The sequence below is a fragment of the Meleagris gallopavo genome, chromosome 5 (genome assembly GCF_905368555.1).
Source record: "Meleagris gallopavo chromosome 5, MGAL_WU_HG_1.1, whole genome shotgun sequence".
NCBI classification, from domain to species: Eukaryota; Metazoa; Chordata; class Aves; order Galliformes; family Phasianidae; genus Meleagris; species Meleagris gallopavo.
Genome location: NC_139408.1, coordinates 27,675,395 through 27,696,575, shown reverse-complemented (window position 1 = coordinate 27,696,575; position 21,181 = coordinate 27,675,395). Strand labels below are relative to the sequence as shown.

At 44.2% G+C, this 21,181-nt stretch overlaps 1 protein-coding gene and 1 long non-coding RNA gene across 3 annotated transcripts; one reads left to right on the top strand and one right to left on the bottom strand.

Annotated features, from left to right (window-relative positions):
• Window positions 1–82: 82 nt before the first annotated feature.
• On the top strand, window positions 83–19,483 carry EXD2 (exonuclease 3'-5' domain containing 2). Of its 2 annotated transcripts, XM_085224961.1 has the most exons (10): window positions 83–457; window positions 810–897; window positions 8,783–9,176; window positions 10,112–10,368; window positions 11,432–11,558; window positions 12,248–12,573; window positions 14,214–14,320; window positions 14,506–14,641; window positions 15,255–15,611; window positions 16,784–19,483. In XM_085224961.1, the coding sequence occupies exons 3-10, from the start codon at window positions 8,838–8,840 to the stop codon at window positions 16,998–17,000; spliced, it is 1,866 nt and encodes a 621-aa protein (XP_085081087.1). In that variant the 5' UTR covers window positions 83–457; window positions 810–897; window positions 8,783–8,837; the 3' UTR covers window positions 17,001–19,483. The 2 variants fall into 2 exon arrangements, with proteins under 2 accessions (XP_085081087.1, XP_085081088.1); XM_085224962.1 differs by having other exon boundaries at window positions 83–897.
• Window positions 6,629–8,374, bottom strand: LOC104911138 (uncharacterized). Its single transcript, XR_014883550.1, has 2 exons — window positions 8,235–8,374; window positions 6,629–7,018 (listed from the first exon to the last, which is right to left on the bottom strand). It is a non-coding gene; the product is annotated as an uncharacterized LOC104911138 (long non-coding RNA).
• Window positions 19,484–21,181: the final 1,698 nt, after the last annotated feature.

Sequence of the window (21,181 nt, the reverse complement as noted above, 5' to 3'; positions counted from 1 at the left end):
TGATTTTTCTTTAGCCAGCCATGGCAGAGAGGTGTTAGACACTCCGCCGCTTCCTGATCCCGCTGGCTCCTCCCCGCTCCCCTCAGCAGCTGATCCTCAGCTGCAGCCCGCGCCTCCCCGCCGCCGGCCCGGCTCTAACGTCGCGCCGCCGTTTTTAACTCCGTAGCGGCGCGGGGGGGCGCCGAGAAACTCGCAGCTCTCGGGATCCGCGGCCGCTCTCCGTGCGAGGCTCCCCGCTGCCAGCGGGCAGGTGCCACCGCGGGCGGGCGCGGCTCCGAGTGGCTCACCGCGGCGCTCCCCTCTCCTCGTTTCAAGTCCCACTCCCCACCACGTCGCTTCTGGAAGCGGACCGGCCGGAGGCGGCGATGAGCTGTCCATTCCCCCCACACCCGCTCCGAGCTGCCGGCCCGAGGAGGAAACTGAGGCACGGCCGAGTAGGAGCTGGAAGGGTGTGAGGGTAAGATGCCCACGTGTGTGCTCCTGGAACTTTATCCTCCCCTAACCTTGAACAGCTTCTGTGAGATTTCCAGCAGTATGTCTGCAGGAACTTGTTGATTTTAAGTTTCTGTGGGGCAATGTGAGGTGTGGCTGCTTGCCCTCTCCGCCCTCCCCCCACTTGAGAGCGGGGTGCTGAGAGGAGGATGCCCCTTGTGCTCTCAAGACTCTGCTACAGGGGAAGCAAGGGTGAATCTCGTTCTACTTAGCAACAGAAGAACACTAAAAGACGGACAGTTAAACAGGTGGAACTGAACTGTGTTGTACTTAATGGATTCGTGAGGAAAAACCATGTTCTTTCTCCTCCTTCACAGGAGTGTGTCTTCCATGTTTAACTCCTGATACTGTGTGGGGGCAACAGAAGCATCATCTGGCAAGTGGTTGCTCTCCCACACATGTAAGGTATGTAGTCCCACAGCTGCAGCATGAAACTGTCAGGTCTGGATTTTCTCATAGGTGCCTGAGAAGCAGCACCGAGGGAAGCTGTGGTTTGGGAAGGTGAGGAATTGGCCTGACAGCCATGACCTGCCCTGCGCAGCACTGTGCCCACTGAGAACTGGGAGTCCCCAGACTTTAAAAAAAAAACAAACCAAACCCCTTCCTGACACAAACTGTGCTGTGGCAGCAACACCTGGTGCTGCTGGGATGCTGCCGTGTTCAGGGCAGTTTCTCAGCAGGAGCTTAAGCAATTTCACTAGAGAAAGTTGAGTGCTTGGGATTTTCCTTTGCTAGGACTACTGAAAAAAAAAAAAAAAAAAATACACCGGTAAGCCATGCTGTTTAGTTGGCATCACTATCATCTTGCTTTTAACAAAGTAACAAACTTTTGGCTTCTAATGGAATTTAAAAAATCACTGAACACCTCTTATATTTCAACTTTTCCATATGTGATATCAATAGGTGTAAAGATCAGAACTTAAAGGTTAATGGTTAATTAAAGACACAATAACCATATAAAGGGAATATCTAGACACAGTCTGTTAAATGTTTTCTGTTGGGATGATGGTTAGAAATGTTAATATGGAAATGGAAACCGAGAATACTTAATCTTTCCTGTAACTGAGCTGCTCGGTTCCAGCTGTGGAGAGCCAGCTATTGCAGGGTAGGTGTGTAGGGAGGCAAGGGCCCTGTCTGTCATGATTTGTGTTTATTACCCTAGCTGCAGGCACAGGTGAATTGTACTGGTATAAATTCTACTTTGTTGCTCTTTTGCTTGCATGCTATGAAATTCAACAGCATTACAATTACATCTGAAACTGTTGCTTATTTCTAAATTCCCAATTTAGTGATATTATGTTTTTCTACCTGTGGACTCTGAACTGACTCCAGCAGTTTGTATTCCATTCTCTCCTCTGTACTTCCAATGCAGCTTGCATCACTGTATGATCCGAGAGCCTTCCAGAAATACATTACGTAATGCGGCTGTCACTTCTGTCACATGTGGTTCATTTTCTCTCTTTTTCTGAATTATTGGGTAGGTCAGATTTTTTTTTTGTTTCTAAACTGAAACAAATGGATGTAAGAACCTTTCATTTGTGATATGGCATAATAAAATCTCTATAGGTTTTCCTTCATGTACTGAATCTAGTATCTAGGAAGGCTGTGTACTTGCATGGTCAGATGTAAATAAATTAAATTACTTCCTAAAACTCCATTGCCAGGATTTTCAAGAAAGATTTCACTGAGGCTTTTTAGTCACATTTTTAAGGATTCAGAAAGAAATCATGATGTTATCAGAATTTGAAAGAAAACCAATAGCAGACTGCCTGCCTCTCTTGCTAACTGCAATATTGTTTCAAGACCATATAGATTAAAACTGTGTTGGTATTTCTTTTGCATTGCATTCTGATTCCCTTGTTTAAATTAATTTTGAAAATACTGAACACTTAAAATCATTGTGACCTGTATGTGGTAGTATTTTTCTCTGAAAATAACATGTTGCTGTGTTAGTGCCTGAATGCTGTAATCTCATCAGAATGTTTGCACAATGGGTCTGAATCATGCTGGAGTGGCATCAATGAAGTGCCTTTTTCTAGCTCAGTGAGAAACTTCTGCAGCTTGGAATGGAACAGAGGTATGGACAGTACTTTTTAAAACCAACTCAGCTTCCACAAATTCCTATTTTGTGGGACATATTTTCATGTAGGGAGCTGTCTGAATACTATGGTCCAAACTGGCCTAGGTTAGGCCAGGCTGCAGTTTGGAAGGATAGTTCAGGGTCTGTTTGTATACTGACTGCTTAAGCAGCTGAATTTTGTAGGATGTTTGTAGTCTCCTCCATGCCTCAAAAGCAGCATGAAATAAAGCATAAAAATGTTTTGATTGTAACTTTAACAAGTGGACAGTACAAAGGAGGAGCCAACTGAAAAGGAAATGGGAGATAATGAACAGGGAGTGACTTTCTGTGGAGGCTCTTGGAAATGTAGATGAGTAAACAATGTTTGATGCAATACAGAACAAGGAACTATCAGAATGTTTCCAGCAGAGAAGAGATGTGGTCAGAGTAATTATCTACATAAATAATCTTAGGCTGTGGTTTCAAAGTTGCTAATTCTAGGCCTGTGTACACCCAGATCTCCTAGCACAGCTAAAATAGTCTAGACCAGGTATGGCCATGCTGTCATGTTGTTCTCACATCAGTTTGTGCCCATTCTACAGAGTTTTTCCTCTGCCTCTGCAGGGACTGACAATACCTGATGTTGTTTGAATGTCTGCTGGTACAAAATTATCCCATCAACATTTCTACTGATGAAATTTAAATTGGCAGAATGAGTTAAAATTGAATTAGTGGTTTCCATTTGATGGCTGTGGTGTATTTGATCGTTAATGGGAAGACTATAGTCAGCTTTACTGTATTGTCAAATCATGGCATTTACAGCTGTTAAAGGCTGTTGTGTTATGAGCTGTGCTGGTTAATGCTGGAGGGAAAGGTGTTTGGAGCAATTCAGTTATGGAAGAAAAAGACCTAAACAAAAGTCTTAGTTGTGTGGATGGATCAAAGGACTTTGTCTTACAGGTGCCTTGTAGCACAAGTCTAAATTTAGGCATAGCCTGGATGCTAGGATTTACACAGGTCTCAGCCAGAGCTAAAAGTTGACATAGAAGCTTGAAATGGATGGTAGGCTGGTGGTGTTATCCGCTGGTAACACAAAGAAAGAGTACAAAGAAGAGGACATCCAGGGAAGAGAAAGAACCAGGTTCTAGCTTTGCTGAGCTATTATGTTCTGCTAGTCATCCACAGAGAGAGAAAATGGTTATGATTTGAGTTTGTATAGATTGCTCTGGGGAAAGGAGAAGATCTGTAAATCATCTGCACAGAGATGGTAGTTGTATTTCAGATGTGATAACTCTGGGAAAAAAAAACGTGGGAGGATAAAAGCAGAAGACCAAGTATACAGCTCTGTGACGCAGCATGAGGAGAATCTGTCTAAGAACACTTGGAAGGAAGGCTAAATAGGTAAAATGAGATTTAAAGTGAAGCATGTTTAATTATGTCAGGTCAAAGACAGTGAGGCTCAAGTACATTTTTTTCTGAGCTCTGCTGAGCCTCTGAATGGCTTTGGTTAATCCACAGTGGAAATGGAGAAGTTTCTGGTAGTTTGATGTCTGTGGAGTCAGTCTACAAATGTGCCAGAGAGACAGATAGATAGGGAGATGGGGGGAGGTAAAGGCTTTTATTTATTCAAAACAGGCTTGTTTTTTTAAATTTTTATTTATTTATTTATTTATTTTTGGATGGTGGGAAGTATGGGGAGATAGAAGGAAAAGGAGAGTGAGCAAGAAGATGATGTTATATTTTAGCCATAACATTAAAAAAAAAAAAAAAAAAAAAAAAGATTATTGAGTTTATTCCCTCTAACAGAAACTAGATAGCTTCTGGGTTTTTTGTCGTTTGCTTATTCATTCATTTCACAGAGCTGAAAGGTGGGAAGAACAAGCCATTTTCCCAATCATCCCTTGGGGCTGTTCAGCTTAAGATGTAGCTTTAACATGCAGCCGAGTCTATTTAATGACATGTAGATTCTGTAAGGAGGATTTACTTTTCTTGGCTTTGTGTTCTGTCACTTTCTTTGTACTGGTGCTGCTACTCGTTGGACCTGTTTGTCTACCACTTTGCAGAGTTCATTTGGCTCACAGAAGTGTCCCGATGAGTGCCAAAATCAGCACAGGCCAGTCAGGAGTGTGTAGCTGGGAGCAGGGTTCTGGGATGTATAGTGAATGTCACTTTCTCAGCAACCATGAGCTGAGGCCAACTTACTTTATCTTCTGGAACTAAGCCATTGAGGTAAGGATCAGCTCTTCAAGAAATGGAATTGTGAAATTCCTCTCCATTCCTACAGTGAAAGAGTAGGCAATTAATGAAGAAATATGTTGATGATGATTCATGTTAATACAACTCATCCTCATGGGATCAATCTGGCAGCTCACACCTCTGAGAGCTGATCAGATTCTTTGCAAAACATGCAAACTCTGGCAGATTCCTGCACTGACTGAGTTGCAGCTGATTCATTCTTTGGCTTAGGATATAGTTTCACTGAGATCTGGCTCTATGGTGAGCAGTCCAAGGAGTTAAACCACAAGAAAACTCTATTTTTTGCTACTAGCTTTCTGTTCACTAAATTCCTTGAATCAAACTGGCACCCATGTTTGTAGAAGTGAGGCAGCAGAAGGAAGGCTACAGGCAGAAGAGGGAAGCAGAACTGTTTTTTCCACCAGGGGCTAAGCCTTTAATTCACCTTGTTGCATTGTGAAACTGAGCCTTTAGGATGTGGCTTGACAGTTGATTTTAAACTGATGTCATTCTGACTTTTGACAAAAGAAATGGTCCTACTACTTCCCTGATATCAGCCTTATTAAAACAAATCCTGCTCAGAATTACTTATTTGAATATATAGTCATGGGGTTACTAGCATCCACAGGAGGAAGATAAATGACATTAGCAGTTGAAATGTGAGTTTGGCTTTCTTGTGTAGCTTGAGATGGGGCCCCAGAAGGAGTGTTATTAATGAGCTAGTGGGGACTACATGCAGCTCTCTGCTCATTGTCTGCTTACAGCAATTTAAGTCTTGACTGGAGCCTCTTTCCTTTGATATTCCACGATCATTGATTTTCCTTTGAACACTGAGTCATTTACTGTACTCTTCCCTCTGTTAAAGGATGAGCTAATGGGATTATAAAAATAATAATATATATATATATATTTTCTGTGATCAGCAGAACAAGCGAAGTCTGCTTTCCTATGGACTTGTCCTGATGTGGCACTGCTGTGTGGATTCTCTGATGTATATTAAGCAGTGTCTGCACATGCTCGCCATTTTATCAGTGGCAATTTTATTACGGTCTATCTCATTGACTCGGCTTTGCATTTCACAGCAGTCACCTTTGAAAGCTCTATCTCTCTGTACAAATTTAGATGGAATTGGGCAATGGCTTAGACATGCTTTTATGGCAAGGAAAGGGAGAAAGAAAGGGGATCCACAGGCAGAAGCACCAACAGACTTCCTTAGAAAATCAGGCTAAAAATGAATCTTCTGTCTGCGGGCTCTTTAAAAAAATCTCAGATCAGGTACCAGAGAGAGAAGAAAAGGTAAGTTTAGCTGTTTAGCATGTAATAGCCTCAGTTACCAGCTGCAACAGATTTCCCATAAGTAAGGTTATGCCAGTAGTTGGTGTCTACTCACTTGGTTACTTTTCCACTTGGTTACTTTTTACTCACTTGGTTCTTTTCTTCTGCAGTGTCCCCATCAGGCTTTGGGATTTTATTTTATTTTTTTTCCCCTGCCAGAGCACACTCATGCATCTGTTACTTTCATTTATTTTTACTTTAACATTCACACTTGAATTTATCAAGTATGTAGGTAGTAAGATAAGCTGTTAAAGAGACTTGTGGTTTACAGGACTCTGTTGATGTCAGTGATACCATAGAGAACAAAGGTTTTAGATGCAGCCAAGGATATAATTCCATTATTGTTCAAAAGCTAAGCTTGGGTATTACATCGTATCTTCTCTGCAAGACTTTCATTGTATGATAAATGCTAGGGCATTTTATATCCCCCTCCTTTATGATTTTACACAAAATTCCTATCACCTTAGAAACTAAAACAAACACTTTGTAAAAGGAAAGACTGGTCTATTTCAGATTTCTAGGTGGATGTCAGTTTATTTGTAACAGCACACTTCTAATAAACTTTGCAGATTTGTTCAGATTTTGTAAGTTCTTGAGTCTCTGACAGACTTTTTACAGATACCCTTCACCCCCTGACAGGGCAATTGGGTTCTGCGGTCTTCACAGAGGGGTTCTGGGTCGTCTTCCTGTCCCTTGCTCTTGATAACATGGTCTCTGAAGTACATGTGTAGTGTCTCCAGATGTCAGCTTTTTTCAGCCCCAGCTCAGTTCCCTGTGCTCCTGTCATTAAGGAATGCTGGTGCTGCAGCAAAGGAGCAGGAAGTGGTCAGTCAGGCTTAACAGGAATTGTGCTAATATCCTAGTGGTGCTCCAGGTCTCTGCTAGGTGATGATGACCCTGTAAAACAAAGCAGTACATGCTCTGGAGAAGGCAGGAGAATGAAGAGTGGGGGGTGGGAGAGAAGAAAAGGCAAAAGAACGTCTCCATCTGTGGGAACTCTCTGTTACAGGCAGTCCCCATCTAACTGTAGGAACTCTCTGTGACAGGCAGGCTACTCCAGTGTGTCCTCCTGTCTGTACACTGAATCATGTGATGAGCTTCTGAGTAGCAGCATCCTGCCCTGTGACCCGCATTTCAGCTCCCAGCTGTGTCTGCTACACTGATTGGCAAGGGGTGGGTGGAGAAGCCACAGCTCTTGTATGGCCGTGAGAGAGAAGCCCCTGTTTCTTGTGGGGGTGAGTGAACCAGGTGAGAGTCACTGCAGCCTGGCAGATTGCACTGTTCTCTAGGCCCTGGTGAATAAATATAAAAATGAAGACAATTTTTTTCCCCTGTAGAGCAAGACTGTGGGGCTTTGCAGAAAGATAGCATGCAGGAGCTGTTACTTTCAGTTAAAAAGATTTGTGTGCACAAACCAGGCAACTTGACAGAAAACAAACTTCCTGAGGTGATCCCATCAGCTGTGAGCTCTGATACCACCTCACTGTGCTTGGGCTTGGGCCTGCTTCCCAGAGCAAGCAGCAGCTCAGGCCGTGACTGATCTCCCCCAAACTGAGCACTGCTCCATCTGCGCTTCCCCTGGGGACAGCCCCCATGCCGCAGCATTCTGCTAAACGCCAGCTGCTAGGGAGTTCTGCAGCAGGCAAAGAGTAAAACAGAATGGAGTTTGCGACGGAGTCAGAGCCATCGGAAGCAGTAATTCCTGTGGCTTTGGGGTCTCCTTTGTGCAGATGCAAATAGCTGGGGTCTGTCAGCACAACATTTGGTAATAAGGGGAACTGTGAAGAAATGTGAAGGAATGAGGCGCTCTGGCGTCTGTGAGCTCCCATGAGATCGGGGCTGGGAACTCGTTTGCTGTCACCGAGGCCCAATGGTGACAATCCCGAGCTGCTGCAGCCGCTCTCGGCGTGCCGGGCACGGTGTCACGTCTCCGCGGTTCCCCACAAGTGGTTCTCCCGAGCTTTGACAGAAAAGATCCCTCTCTTAAACCCTTATCCCTCTACACGCGATTTTCCCCTTTGTTTCCCTAAACCTGTCTCACACACTCCCTGCTAAGCAGGCGACGCTCCCGTTTCCATTTCCCATCCCGCCTTTGTTACTCTCTTCTCCCCACCGCTTCCTGTTCCTCGTTATCGCTCCGCTCCCCCGCGGCGCAACCCGCCGCTTCTCCCGCAGTCCTCCCGCCCGCCGCGGGCCGCCACCCCCATGGCCGCGCCCGCAGGACCGGAGCGGCGGCGGCACCCCCGAGGCCGGCTGCCGTACAACATGGCGGCGCCCACAGACCGCCCGCAGCCGCGGGGAAGAGGAAGCGTCCGCCTCTCTAAGCGTCCCGGTGCGCGCCGCGGCCGCCCCGCGAGGGGTTCCTGCAGCCGGTTCCGCGGAAACGCAGGTGGCTGGCGGGCCGGCGGGGCCCAGCTGGGAGCGAGGGGTAGCGGTACGCGTCCCGGGAGGAGCCCCGAGCGACCGAACGTAGTGCATCGGGGCTCTGCGGCGGCACCCGCGGGGGCGCTGAGCTGAGCGGCGGCCGCAGGGCTTCGCCGCCGGCGGGATGCTTCCCGTGCCCGGAGCTCGCTTCGTCCAGCTACGGACGTGGGTGTCTCGGAGCTCGGAATGCGTGTCGCTACGTCGTCTCTAACGCCCGCCTCTCCCTTCTCTTTGCAGGCCATGATAAAACCCGACCGCACCGCTCCGAGAGGGTGAAGCGCAGGGTTACAAAATGCCCAGGCAGGCGGCCGTGCCCGTGGCTCTGGCGGCCTTGCTGGGTATCGCCGCGGGGGGGCTGGTTCTGTGGAAGGCCGCCCAGCGCCGGAGGAGCAGAGCGCGCTGCGGGAGCCTGCGGGAGGAGGCGGCGGGGGAGCGGCCGGAGGGGAAAGAGAGCGAAGCGGGGGGTAGGGAAGCGCTGCCGCTCTTCGCGTCCCCCACCTTTTCCTGTGTGGAGAGGAGCCTCGGCGCAGATATAGTGATCGTGTCGGAGCGGCAGGAGTGGGACCGGGTGGAGCCTTTGCTGAAGAAGGAGCTGGAGAAGTGGCCGGTGCTTGGAATGGACTGCGAGTGGGTGAGTGATCGGAGCGCCTCTCCTTTCAGTTGCGAATTGCCGTAGGAAGTCCTCTGGGGAGAGGTGAGTCCGTGCCCGAATGGATACAACTTGGCCAACCGTTGAAACTTATCCCTGGCGGCACCAGCGAAGTACCCGCTAACGGTGATTGTTCTCACGTTTAAGTCCGCCGATGGTGGGAGTTAATTCGCTAGTTGTATTTGTTTGCTGGGTTGTTGTGATAAATCTGGTTCTAAACGTGTGGTGATCGTTGAATGGCTCAAAAGCGATTTGTGTTTTGTATCATGTTTTTACATGATATTTACAAAACGTGATTTTGTAAAAGTGGTTTGGATTTACTCTATCTTAAGTCCAGCTACGTACTGGGGAAAGTATTTCTCAAAGATAATAAACCAGAATTGGAGATGTTCTTATCTACTGATAGTAGCTAGAGCTCACTGGCTGTCCCAGGGAGCAGGGCTCTGATTCCGCCTGCGCTTTTGCTTATGTCAACTCTCAACGCAGATTTGGAGTCATTTATGAAGCTCGACTTTGCCATTGTTTCTGGCTGGAAATTTATTCACACCACATTCCTTAGTATAACCGCAGTTAAACAATGTGTTTGCCATAAGCACTTACGTGGTGGGTGGCTCTGTGCTGACGAGGATTAAGGAATGTGTCTGCCAGCTCCCCCCCTATGGGGGGTAAGGGTTAGAGGAGGGAAATTTCTCTTGTAGGAGTGTGGCAAGAAGTAGCTGCTGCGGAACAGTAATAATAAGCTCTGGGACAGATCACTTAATGTTCAGGGGAAAAAAAGATTAGACACATGTAACAACTCTTGACTGTGTATTCTGACAAGTATTTCCCGTCTTTGGTGGCCTCTTCTGTAATTTGTTCCAGCTGCAGTATTGCCAGTAATGCTGAAACTCAGCCTGTGATTTTTGTCTTTCTTTCAGGTATCCGTAGAGGGAAAAGCAAATCCCGTATCCCTCCTACAGATGGCTTCTTCCAGTGGCCTTTGCATTCTTGTTCGGTTGCCCAGGCTTGTTGCCAGCGGACAGCCTGTCCCAAAGACCCTCCTGGACATCATGGCAGATGATGCTGTGTTGAAAGTAGGAGTAGGATGCTGGGAAGATGCTTGCAAGTTACTTCAGGATTATAGTCTTCCAGTCAAAGGGAGTGTGGACCTCCGGTATTTAGCCATGAGGCAGCGGTGAGTGTCTGAAGACAAAGGCAGATGTTTTGAGGGCATCGTTTGTATTGTTTAAATATTTAAAAGATAGTTTCTATGTGCTGGATGATACCAGGCAGGTAGGTCTGGAGTTCTCGAGGTGGTGCACTCTCTTGGAGAGCATAAGCATTGACAGCAGCATCCCAAGAACATGTCATGCCTGTATTCTGTGGTCTGAAAGAAAAGGAAACCTTCATGAATGTTAATCATGTCAGTCTTCTCCTGTAATACCCATAAAGGCTTTTCTGAGTATCATGCTTCAGCCTGTATAAAGGCCAAGTACCATGATATAATGCAGGCAGAGTGATCACTGTGTATGCAGATGCTGAGTACGCAGCCTACCGGTATGGGGTAAATATGCTAGTTGCACATAAGTGGAATTGCTGAATGACAGGATTTCTTGAAAAGTGACTAAAACTAGTTTTAATATTCTTTTATAATGACACTACTTCCATTTATAGGTTACAGTTGTGATGTCATTCCTCATCGCTCCTAAAATAAAATGTTTTACTTTGAATGTTCTTTGAATGTTTGGTATATGTGTGATATTAGTGGTATGGGGCACGCTCTTGCTCACCTGGTGGTGCCTTTGTATTGTGGAGGATGGACTTCTTGTCCCTAGAGGCCAGGACTCCTCTCGAGCCATTCCTGGCTCTTGTACTCCTCAAAAAATGTCTCCAGGCCCGGCTGTTGGGCTACCAGCCTATGAATCCCTGGGGCAGACAGTCCATCACTCAATACCAGATCTCTCTATTTGGTAAGCAGGTAGTTCAGAGCAGGATACTTAAGCCTTAAATGTTATCAGCTCCCAGCCTTGTCTGTTTTGCAGACAGTAGATAATTGCCAAGTCTAAGGTGGACATTTTAGTGGAGGGGGAGGGCTTGTAAAGCTGACAGGCAGCTAGCTATATACTGCTTGAGTGGGAGTCATGCATCAAGTGTACTCGGTTCTGGCAGAATCAGGCTGCATGAGGCCATCCGAATTTGCATGAGTGTTTAGTTTTGTTTTTAATATGTTTGTTTCACTTTCTTTGTTAAAACTAAAGGAAGGATCTACTTCACAACTGCCTTAGCCTTAAGTCTTTAGCTGAAAAAGTCCTGAACTGCCCGCTTGACAAGTCTCCTCATATGCGTTGCAGCAACTGGGAGGCAGAAGAACTGACACAAGATCAGGTGTGTCTTCCACTTTAACTTAGTGTTTTGGGAGAAAAAGGAACCTTTTTATGAGAGGAGAGGCATTATAATGTGGAGATCTGTGCCTTCTTTGAGTTCTGCCTCAGTCGCTTCTGCGTATCTGTGATGTGAAGTCAGTTACGGACTCTGTGCCTGAGTTTCCCTCCTTTTCTGTGAAGGTGATTTTCTGTAATTCTCAGTGGATTTTCGACTCTTGCTTTCTTTTAATTCTTGAAGATTTTTAAGGCAAGATCGCTGGAAGTATTTGTGCACCCAAATCTTCACTTTTTTCCCCCTCCCATACATAGCAGTCAGTGCAATATCAGAGAAATGCTGAAAACCAAAGCTGTGTTCACCAACTTTATGCTATTGCGGTTTCCCTAATTGCTCACATTCTTCAGTCATGCTGCGGATGTCTACAATATCAGTGACCAGTAGAGGGAGTGACAGGACAAATAATCACGCTGAATGTTAGTAAGTAGCGTGTAGGGGCACCTGTGAGCATTTCAGGTCTGACTGACCCTAAAATGTGGCATATGCGCTGGTATGAAAGTGTCACTTAACTGCCAGAGTTTTGTGTGAGTTCTGAGGGAAATAAATCCAGCTTTGCTGGATCTAGTGTTAAAGACTCATGGTACTTGGAAGTGTTTGCCATTTGCCAGAATGTCAATGTCTATGCTTTTCTGCAGGTTCTCTATGCTGCTAGAGATGCCCAGGTCTCAGTGGCTCTGTTCCTCCATTTGTTGGGATTTGCCTGTCTCCCTGCTACATCTAAAGGTGAAAACTTTGTTTCTGTTTGGGAAAAAGTATTGAGTAAATGCCAAGGCTTGGTGGATATCCCATTTAAAGGAAGAAAAAGTGGCAGCACAGGAGAGGACAAGAGTGGAGAGGCACGTTCTCCTCAGAAGGGAAAGAATCGGAAATCTTTGGTGAATGTCCATTCCTCTGGCAGTCAGCAAGTGAGAGATCCTCGGAGGCAGAAGCGAAAGCCTCTGGGTGTGGGATATTCTGCAAGGTAAGTATCTAAGTAAATTTTACTCCTTGAACCACAGCTGAAAACTGATTGATACTTCCTGCTCTATTGTTAAATAAAGTGGATAATCCAAGCAAGGGAGGGAAACACAAGTCTCAGCAGTCATGAGAACCAGTTCCTATTTCTGTTTTCCCAACTTTTCTCTATTGAAAGTTGGCAGGAGCACTCAGATCTGCATTAGGTCTTGAAAAGATCCAGAGGATATCTTTGGTTTTTACCTTTCCTTATAATATTGAGACATTAGCTCAGGAACAAAGTCTCAGAAGGAGGGAGTTGGCTGCTCAGGTGACGTTTCCTGCCCAACAACTGTGCCCTGTCTCCTCCAGGGAAAAGGTGTAAAACTGGGTAGAGCAGATCTTGTGAACAGGGTCTGCCTCATGAACTGCTCCAGTTCAGAGGTGTCAAGAGACTGAGCAGACCTGAAAGATGATGTGAGGTGCCAGGCAGTACGGGAAGAACCATCTGTAACAGTGACAGTGTTGCATTTCTGTGTGGGCCATGGAGAGAGGATGTCCTTGCAGAGGTAGCTGTTGCTGTATTTAGGATCCCCAACCAGCAGGCTGTTTTGTAGGGCAAATCCTAAATTCCTATGGTCTTTTGCTATTGCAAGTTCAGTTCTTTTAAATAAAACAAGTAGGAGAGGTCTCTTTGAGGTCTCTTAGTGCAGTAGGAAACATGGAGAACCAGCATGTTTGGTTTTGTTAAGATGCACTCTAATAAAATGAATCACGTGGATGTGATTTTCTGTGAAATTTTCTGTGACTACCTGTATTTAGGAAGAAAAAACATTCGTTTCAGTATTTGTTTTCTCCTTTTCAAGTTTACTGGATTGGCAACGGAGACATTGTAATGTAATGTATAATACTGATTTCATTATCAGTCATTAACAATATTGTGTTGTACACAGTAAGTCCCTTCAGATTTTTTTTTTTAACTTGGAACCTGTGTCATAGAAAGCACAGAGATTGCACCTCATGGGAAGATTAAAATTTAAACAAAGTTGCATTCCAAGCTAGAATGAGAGCTCACTGTGTTTGCTTGTTTATTTATTTGTTTTTAATCATGATTGATTTCATGAGATATCTGTAGACTCATTGTTTTTATATTATCTTCAGCACACTGTTCTGTTGTTCTGTAGTAAGATTGGATGTGATTTCAAAAGTCATTTTCTTCTCTTCCCTTCTGTAAGCATGTTTAGTTTGAATATACTCTCACTTATGATGTTATTAGAGCTGAAGTGTTGCTGTGTGGTGGAAAGATTCCTCCTGTATCATTATTGCTGCTTTTTCTTTTTCTTTCTTTCTTTTTTTTTTTTTTTTAAGTTGATCTCCACTTAGTGAATATACAGTGGACTGAACAAATACTGTGTGAATTCCCTGTGCTCCAAGAGTGGGTTTTTTTTTTTTTTTTTTTTTTTTTTTTTTTTTTTTTAAACATTGCTCTTGGAAGAATGAAGTAATTACTCTTCACACTAAGTTTTAAACAAATTATCTTATTGAAACTTAAAAGTATGGTCTTGGGTAGCTGGTGCTTGATTTGCAGGTGGCTGCAGTATGGAGCACATCACTATAGGTAAATCTGTTATGCTATCATAGTTTCTGCAATGCTGTCCTTGTTTACAGAAAATCTCCACTGTATGACAACTGCTTCCTCCATGCGCCAGATGGACAGCCCTTGTGCACCTGTGATCGCAAGAAAGCTCAGTGGTATCTGGACAAGGGGATTGGAGGTGAGAGTACCATTTTTCCAGCTGGTGTTTGAAATACTGCACTTTTGTACTGTATTTCATTCACAGAATTTTTCGTACCTTTTTATTGAAAATGCTGTTCTGAATGTCTCTTTTGTTCTAGCATCGTTATCATAGATTTAAATACAAATTTGTCTTGAATATTCTCTTTGCCTTTACTCTTTCAGACCTAGTTAGCACAGACCCATTTGTTGTGAAGCTGCGGTTTGAGCCTTCAGGACGTCCCGAGTCTGAAGTTGATTATTATCTGATGGTTAAAGAAAACCTGTGTGTTGTATGTGGCAAACGGGAGTCCTATATTCGGTGAGTTGTTTAGTGGGATAAGAGAAAAACACATAAAACAGGAGTGAAGTCTGCATTTAGTTTGGCATCCAGAAGTAGTTGCCTGAAACACTGTGCTTGTTCACATCTTGGATGGTCCACTGCTGTTCAGATGCTCCACCTCAATTACATCTGGGTAAGTTTGGTGCTGAACAGGCCAGTCTTCACCCTTCTTACTGAGGAAGGAGCTGGCTCATGGAGAGAACATGTATGTCTTACTATTCTAATTACAGGGAGCAGCAGTATGCAAACACATGCTGTTCCCATGGTGTGGGAACAAAATAAATATACTATTTCTTCTAGTACTTGGTCCTTAAATTTTTGAAAGGCTTATGTGACCTGAAGTCTGTGGGGTCACAACAAGTTAAAATGGAGATATACAGAAAGCTTGTGGAGAGAAATACAAGTAAGGAGTTGCAGATCCTCTTAGTGCTTTGTGAGTCTTGACCCTTGTGTTCTTTGTTTTCCTGGACCTAGAGTATTAGTTGTACTTTAGTACAACCACAGTATTGTTAGTTGTGCTTTGTGGGCCAGAGAAGGAACTGGGGAGTAGCAGTTCCAGGCAAATTTAGTGAACCCTCTGTTTCTTCTCCAGAAAGAACATTGTTCCTCATGAGTATCGAAGGCACTTCCCCATTCAGATGAAGGACCATAACTCCCATGACGTGCTCCTACTCTGCACCTCCTGCCATGCCATCTCCAATTACTACGACAACCATCTCAAGCAGCAGCTGGCTGAGGAGTTTGGTGCTCCTATTGGCTCTGAGGAAGGAGTACGTCTGCTGGAGGACCCTCTGCGCAGGCAGGTGCGCTCCGGGGCCCGAGCTCTGCTGAATGCAGACAGCCTGCCAGACCCTCGAAAGGCAGAACTCCTGCAAGGCATCAAGGACTTCTTTAACGTAGAAGCTGTGACCCCAGAGATGCTCCAGGAAGCAGCTGGTCTAGAAACCAGGTATGATGAATCCAACTGTAGATATAACATTTTAGTCATTTATGTTAGCGTGTGAATTCAGGGAAAGAAAGTCTACACAAGGAGCCTTGGGTAAATATGAATGAAACAAAACAAATCAAAATCCAGCAGCATTTGCAGAGCTGAGGTTCGTACATGCTGATGTTTTCCTGCTACGCCTTTAAACGAAGAAAAGATGAGACCCATTGCTGGTCTCCTTGGCATATGAAGTATCTTTCATAAAATAATGTCAAGTTAAGGAAGTTCTGAATTTGAGACTAGGAATTCTGCACAGGAAAAATAAGCCTCTGAAAACACAACTTTATCGCTTGTGTAAACCTGCAGAGTCTGGATTTATAGTACTCTGATAAACTTAACTGGAAATCAAGGAGAGAGAGAAGATAACGGTCTGTGCTGTATCATGAGTCTCTAAGCAGACAGATAAACCCTGGATTTCTTCCTCTGTTTTTATTTTACTGCCTTTGCCCGCACCCTGGTGGTATGTGGACTGTAGACCTTGTGTATTTTATTTTTTTCCCCCTCTTTCCATTTTTTTTCCAGAAATCTCCATCTATTCTTACTCACCCCTCATCCCTTCTACTATTTTCTGCTCCTTTTAAAGGACATGTCAAAGTGGGAGACTGCTGGTATGATTTGTCTTTGCCTCCTCTACTCTTCTTTCTCTCAGCCTCCCCAAATATCTTTTAACTAGTATCTGGTCTCTCACTGCATGAAGATATTTTCTCCTTGTTAAGCTCACTGTTGTTTGTAATGTGCCAGTGTTACATCTCAGTACATATCCAGGCAGGGAGTCCAACGGGCAGGATCGAGGCTCTGGAGCAGCATATTGTTCTTGCCTTGGAAATTTGCAGTCTGTCTCCTGGGGAGCATATAATGGGCCTTGAGAGCTTTATTTAGTATTGCTATAAAAGAATAACACTTTCTCATTTCAAAGAACCTGGCTTCCCACTGTAGCTGTGTTCCAGAAAGCAGTCTGGCACTGAAGCAAAGTTTAATTCTCCCTCCTGGGTCCCCTCCTGGTTAACTTACCATGTGGCTGTAATTAAACCAGGCAGCCGAAGGCATCTTAAGCATCTTGCTGTTCCTTTTAGATGAGTCAGATGGAGTCTGACAGAGGACTTGTGTGAAAATAAACTCTGCTTTTGTCCTGGCAGGATCTGCAATGAGAGCTACATGCCACATGGACTGAAGGTGGTACAGTGTTGTGCTAAAGGAGGCCTGCGCTCCCTTATGCAGTTGGAGAGACGCTGGCGGCAGCATTTCTTGGACAGCATGCAGCCCAAACATCTCCCAGAGCAGTGGTCAGTGGACCACAACCACACAAAGCTGATCCGAAAGTATGGGGAGGATCTTCAGGTCGAGCTGTCATGAAACTAATTTCCTGGACTTATAATAGTGTCTAATGGACGTATGTAACTGAAAGTGGAAAGACTATTTTCATTTCTGTTTCTCCACTAACATCAGAGCCTGGCTTTGTGAACAGGCAGCAGTGAGTTGACATTTTACAAAGAGTTAAGCTGCTGACTTGAATTTTATCAGGTGGTTTGGAATTTTTAATCCTAGACTGTCACTGGATAGTTCAGTGCAGGAATTATATGCTAAGGGAATTTTTCTGCTCTAATTGATTATTGGGAGTTATTTTCTATCCCTGGGATGTCTGGTGCCTCCAGACCCTCTCTTTTAACATAGAGCACAATATGTGAACATTTCCAGGTTTTCGAGAGATAGATGTGCACCTTGGCTGCACCACCAGCATCTCCTGATAATAAATCTTTCTTTGCTTTCAGTGTAGTTGTACTCAAATGAGTTCTTCCTGGAGAAGATGCCCCACTAGAGAGAGATTCCTTGTTTGGAAGTAGTGAAGAAACCTTACTGTTTTGTTTTGCTTTGTTTGTTTCAGATTCTGCAAAGTTTTTGCAGCACTGCAATAGGCCTCAGTGAGTTTCCTGTTGCCTGAGGAGAAGTGATACTGTTTGATTCTGGCAGCGTGGAAGCATCTATGTTGAGTCTTTTTTTTTTTTTTAAAAAAAAAAACAGCTTCCAGCAGCACGGAGTCTGTAAAAAGTGTTTTTTCCCCAATTCCACTTGCTTACTGTGAGTAGCTCTTGGCAGGTACCGTTTCACATTAGAGTGAAACTCAACCAGGTGTCTTAAAAGGAATAAGAAATAAACTTTATTTAAAGACCAGCTTTCTTTGTTTTTTAAGAAGTCAGATTATGTGTGGCAGGAAACTAGAAAATCAAGTGTTTTCTTCTTGGATTTGATTTGTGGTGATGATCAGATCGTACTCTCCATGCCTGTTTCCCTGTCTCTAAAATGAGACTAATAGTACTTACCTATCTCACAAGGTGTTGTGAGGATTGATTAATCAAGGTTTTTGTAAAATTCTTTGAAAACTTAAGGTAGTGTGTTCTAATTACTATTGTTGTTATTAAAAATGTGCTCCTGTCTTGACTTTCTTAAATATTTGTGATTTTTGCCTGAGGTTAGACCATAGTTAAAATACAACTTTATAAAAATAAATACTCTTTTCTTTGAAGTCAGTTTTGATGATTTTGATTGCATGAGATGAATTGTACTTCTGAATGAGACTGTTCTCAACCTCTATAAGCCTCTGTAAAGAAGTTTCAGTATAACCCTTGCTATACTTCACGCTATGCTGTGTATTTCTTAATAACTTTTGGACAGAATCCTGGACTTGCTGTGTTTATGGGGGAAAGTCTCCACTTCTCCACTATCAGACAATTCAAGAAATTTCACAGGCCAGGAGTGAAAACCACCCCTGTAGCAGAACCTGCTTGAGATAAAGAGGAGCCATGGAGAAATGGTGCGTTTGTGCCATCCTGGAGGAGCTGCTGTAGCAGCCTGAGTGAAAGGAATCAAAGATTCATGATAAATAATTCTTATTGCAGAACTGCAAATTAGACCATTCTCATTATAAGGGAAACGTTATGCCTTTCCTTGGCAGATCTTAACAAAAAGTGATCTATCCAAATGTGTATACCCTGTGCTCATTCACATAGCTGATGGTAATCTCAGTGAGACCCTCCTGTCTACAGCAGCAGCCTGGGTATAACTTTATTTCTTCAAAACATTTTGAGCGTATGTTCAGATACTGTTATTTCCTATCTCTGCTGACTTCAGGCAGCGAGAGCTCATTGTGTGGCTCAGAAAACCCCTTTCAACAGTCTGGAATACCAAGTATCCATCTCACTTCTTTGCTGTTTCATTTTTCTCCCTTTGTTCTGATGCATGAACTGCTGATAAAGCTGTCTTTCCTTACAGGAACCTAAGGGCTGACCACAGGGCTGCTGTCATTTCTGTTTACTGAGGAAAAAAAAAAACCATTTAAGACAGTAATTGGACTAAAGGTCCCTGGATTTTGACTAACCTGGTATCTCAAAAGACCTTTTTCTTTTCAAATCACTTCAATAATAGGAGTTTGCAAGGAAAGCTTTCCCATAAAATATAAATTAAGGTTCCTTGTTGCTGTTTATAAGATATTCTTAACTTGCGTGATTTTAAGTCAACCTGAAAGAAGAGAGAAATGGTATATTTACTGTGTAGAAATACATTATTTTTATAGATGATTGTGATTTAACATTTTCTGCCTTTTAATAGAATGTTTGCTTTTTACTATTCCGTAGATTTTTGCATACGGTTACCATGGGCACTTGCTGGGCTTTGTTGGTTTACAGACTAGCAGGGAGAAACATCTGTTTCCTCCTTGTAGAGCTGATTGAACTGTGGCATGTACAATGGTCAGAGGAAGACAAAGGCAGTCTACAGATTAAATTTCTGTATGCATCTTCATTGCTAATTGTTACATTCAGTATAAATCTGCTCTTTTGCCAGACTTACCACTAGTCAAGCTCTTTTTTTTCCTTTTTTGCACGCTTGCTTTTTCTCTTATTCCAGCTTGTCCTACTCCATCTTTGTCATTCCTTACATTAATATCTGAATCTATCATCTGAAGTTTGCCTGAGGTATGCTGCCAGAAATGGAGGGATGTTTCCTTTTAACCTCTCACTTGCTACCTACAGGTTAGTAGAGAGGATCCTACTTGGTTTATGAGTTCTCCACAGGCATTGCCTCCATCCTTTCCCTTTCAGGCACTTTGTCCTTGTGAGATGAATGTGCTTGGGGCACCTGTCAGATTTCTTCTGGTCTGTGCGAGACCTGAGGAAGGCTCAGAAGAAAGTCAGGTTTTATTCTGGCAAAGCAAAGAGTTAAGGTGTTATTTCAAATTTGGGAGTAGATTTACCTCAGGAAAATATAACGTAAGTGGGATCTCAGGGCTGTTCTTCTGTGTGGAATCAGGTTGTTGTGCTCCGATCCTGGTCGCCCACTCCAGCTCAGCAGCATTTGAAGCTGTGCAGGTTCTTCTGCCGTATGAGATCTACTGCTGTTGTAAAATTGGCTGTCAAAAGTGGCCAAGCTGGGATGCCAGAACTGTGTCAAAGAACTTTCTAGAAGCCCTTACTCCAAGACTTCTTGGAGCAGTTTTAGATGCAAACCATCTAGGCTTGAGGTTAGGCTGTGCCTTGCCAAGCTGACAGAGGGTTGTGCTGTGGGGAAGGGTGTGATAAAGAAGAGGGCCATCAGGCTACAGCCTTCTTCCTCTTGCTCTTAAAATTCAGTGGGCTTACTCCAGAATTTTTGCCAGGGATAACAACAAAATAACTAAAATGTTTATAACGCTGCTGGGAAACTGTGAGGTCTGTCTTGCTGCTCTGGCACTTACAGCTTACTCAGCACTTTTCTGAGCATGTCACTGGGTTCTGTTTCGAGAGATGCTCCTCTGGAGCTGCAGGAACAGCAGTACCTTTGGTGTGTTGGTTTGCTTTCCTGTATGGGATGCAAACTGATTCCTGTCTTCCCAAACACTATGGTTTGCCTTTTCTTGACTGTGCAGTGACTTTGGCATAATTCCACGGGGCAGGAAGTGCCAGGCGAGCAGAGTTTTCCACAGCCTGGAGCTGGAGCTGCAGTAAGTGCTGCACTTGCAAACAGATCACACATGACATGTTAATTATGCTGCTGACAGGCTTGGCGTTTGGAGGGCCTCGATTTCCTGTGACAGCTTTTAAAGGTCTCAGCTGTCACCCTCCGTGACTGACAGGGCTAAGGCAGCATATCCCTGTGGGCTCCTTGTGTTTCCTCCGTTCATTACTCATTAATGCTGGGGATGGAAGCGGTTTTCCTGTTGCATTTCTATTACTCTGGCTCCCTGGAGAAGATCTGAACGCCGCACTCTCTAGAACAGGTTTTATTTTACCTTACAGATTTTACTGTTTTTTATTTTTTGTTTATTTTTTTTTCCTCCTTCCCTGTAAAGATATGGTAACCCTTGAGAAGGTACCTTGATACTCTGGTCCTGTGCCTAAATGTCTCTGGGGACAGCGACTTTGCACAAGCAGAGGACAAAGAGTCACCACTGATCTCAGCAGCATGCAGTGTGCTGATGGAGTGGCACCTCTGGTCTGAACCAGCAGGTCGGGTTCCACTGCTGCTCCTGGATCTCCTCCTTTCTTCAGGCCTCCAGGAGGACT

Excerpts from the sequence above, each read along its gene's own strand:
- EXD2 (XM_085224961.1), top strand. The coding sequence starts at position 8,838 with ATGCCCAGGCAGGCGGCCGTGCCCGTGGCTCTGGCGGCCTTGCTGGGT. Across the intron at positions 9,177-10,111 it reads TTGGAATGGACTGCGAGTGG|GTATCCGTAGAGGGAAAAGC; the intron begins GTGAGTGATCGG and ends TCTTTCTTTCAG. Across the intron at positions 11,559-12,247 it reads AAGAACTGACACAAGATCAG|GTTCTCTATGCTGCTAGAGA; the intron begins GTGTGTCTTCCA and ends GCTTTTCTGCAG.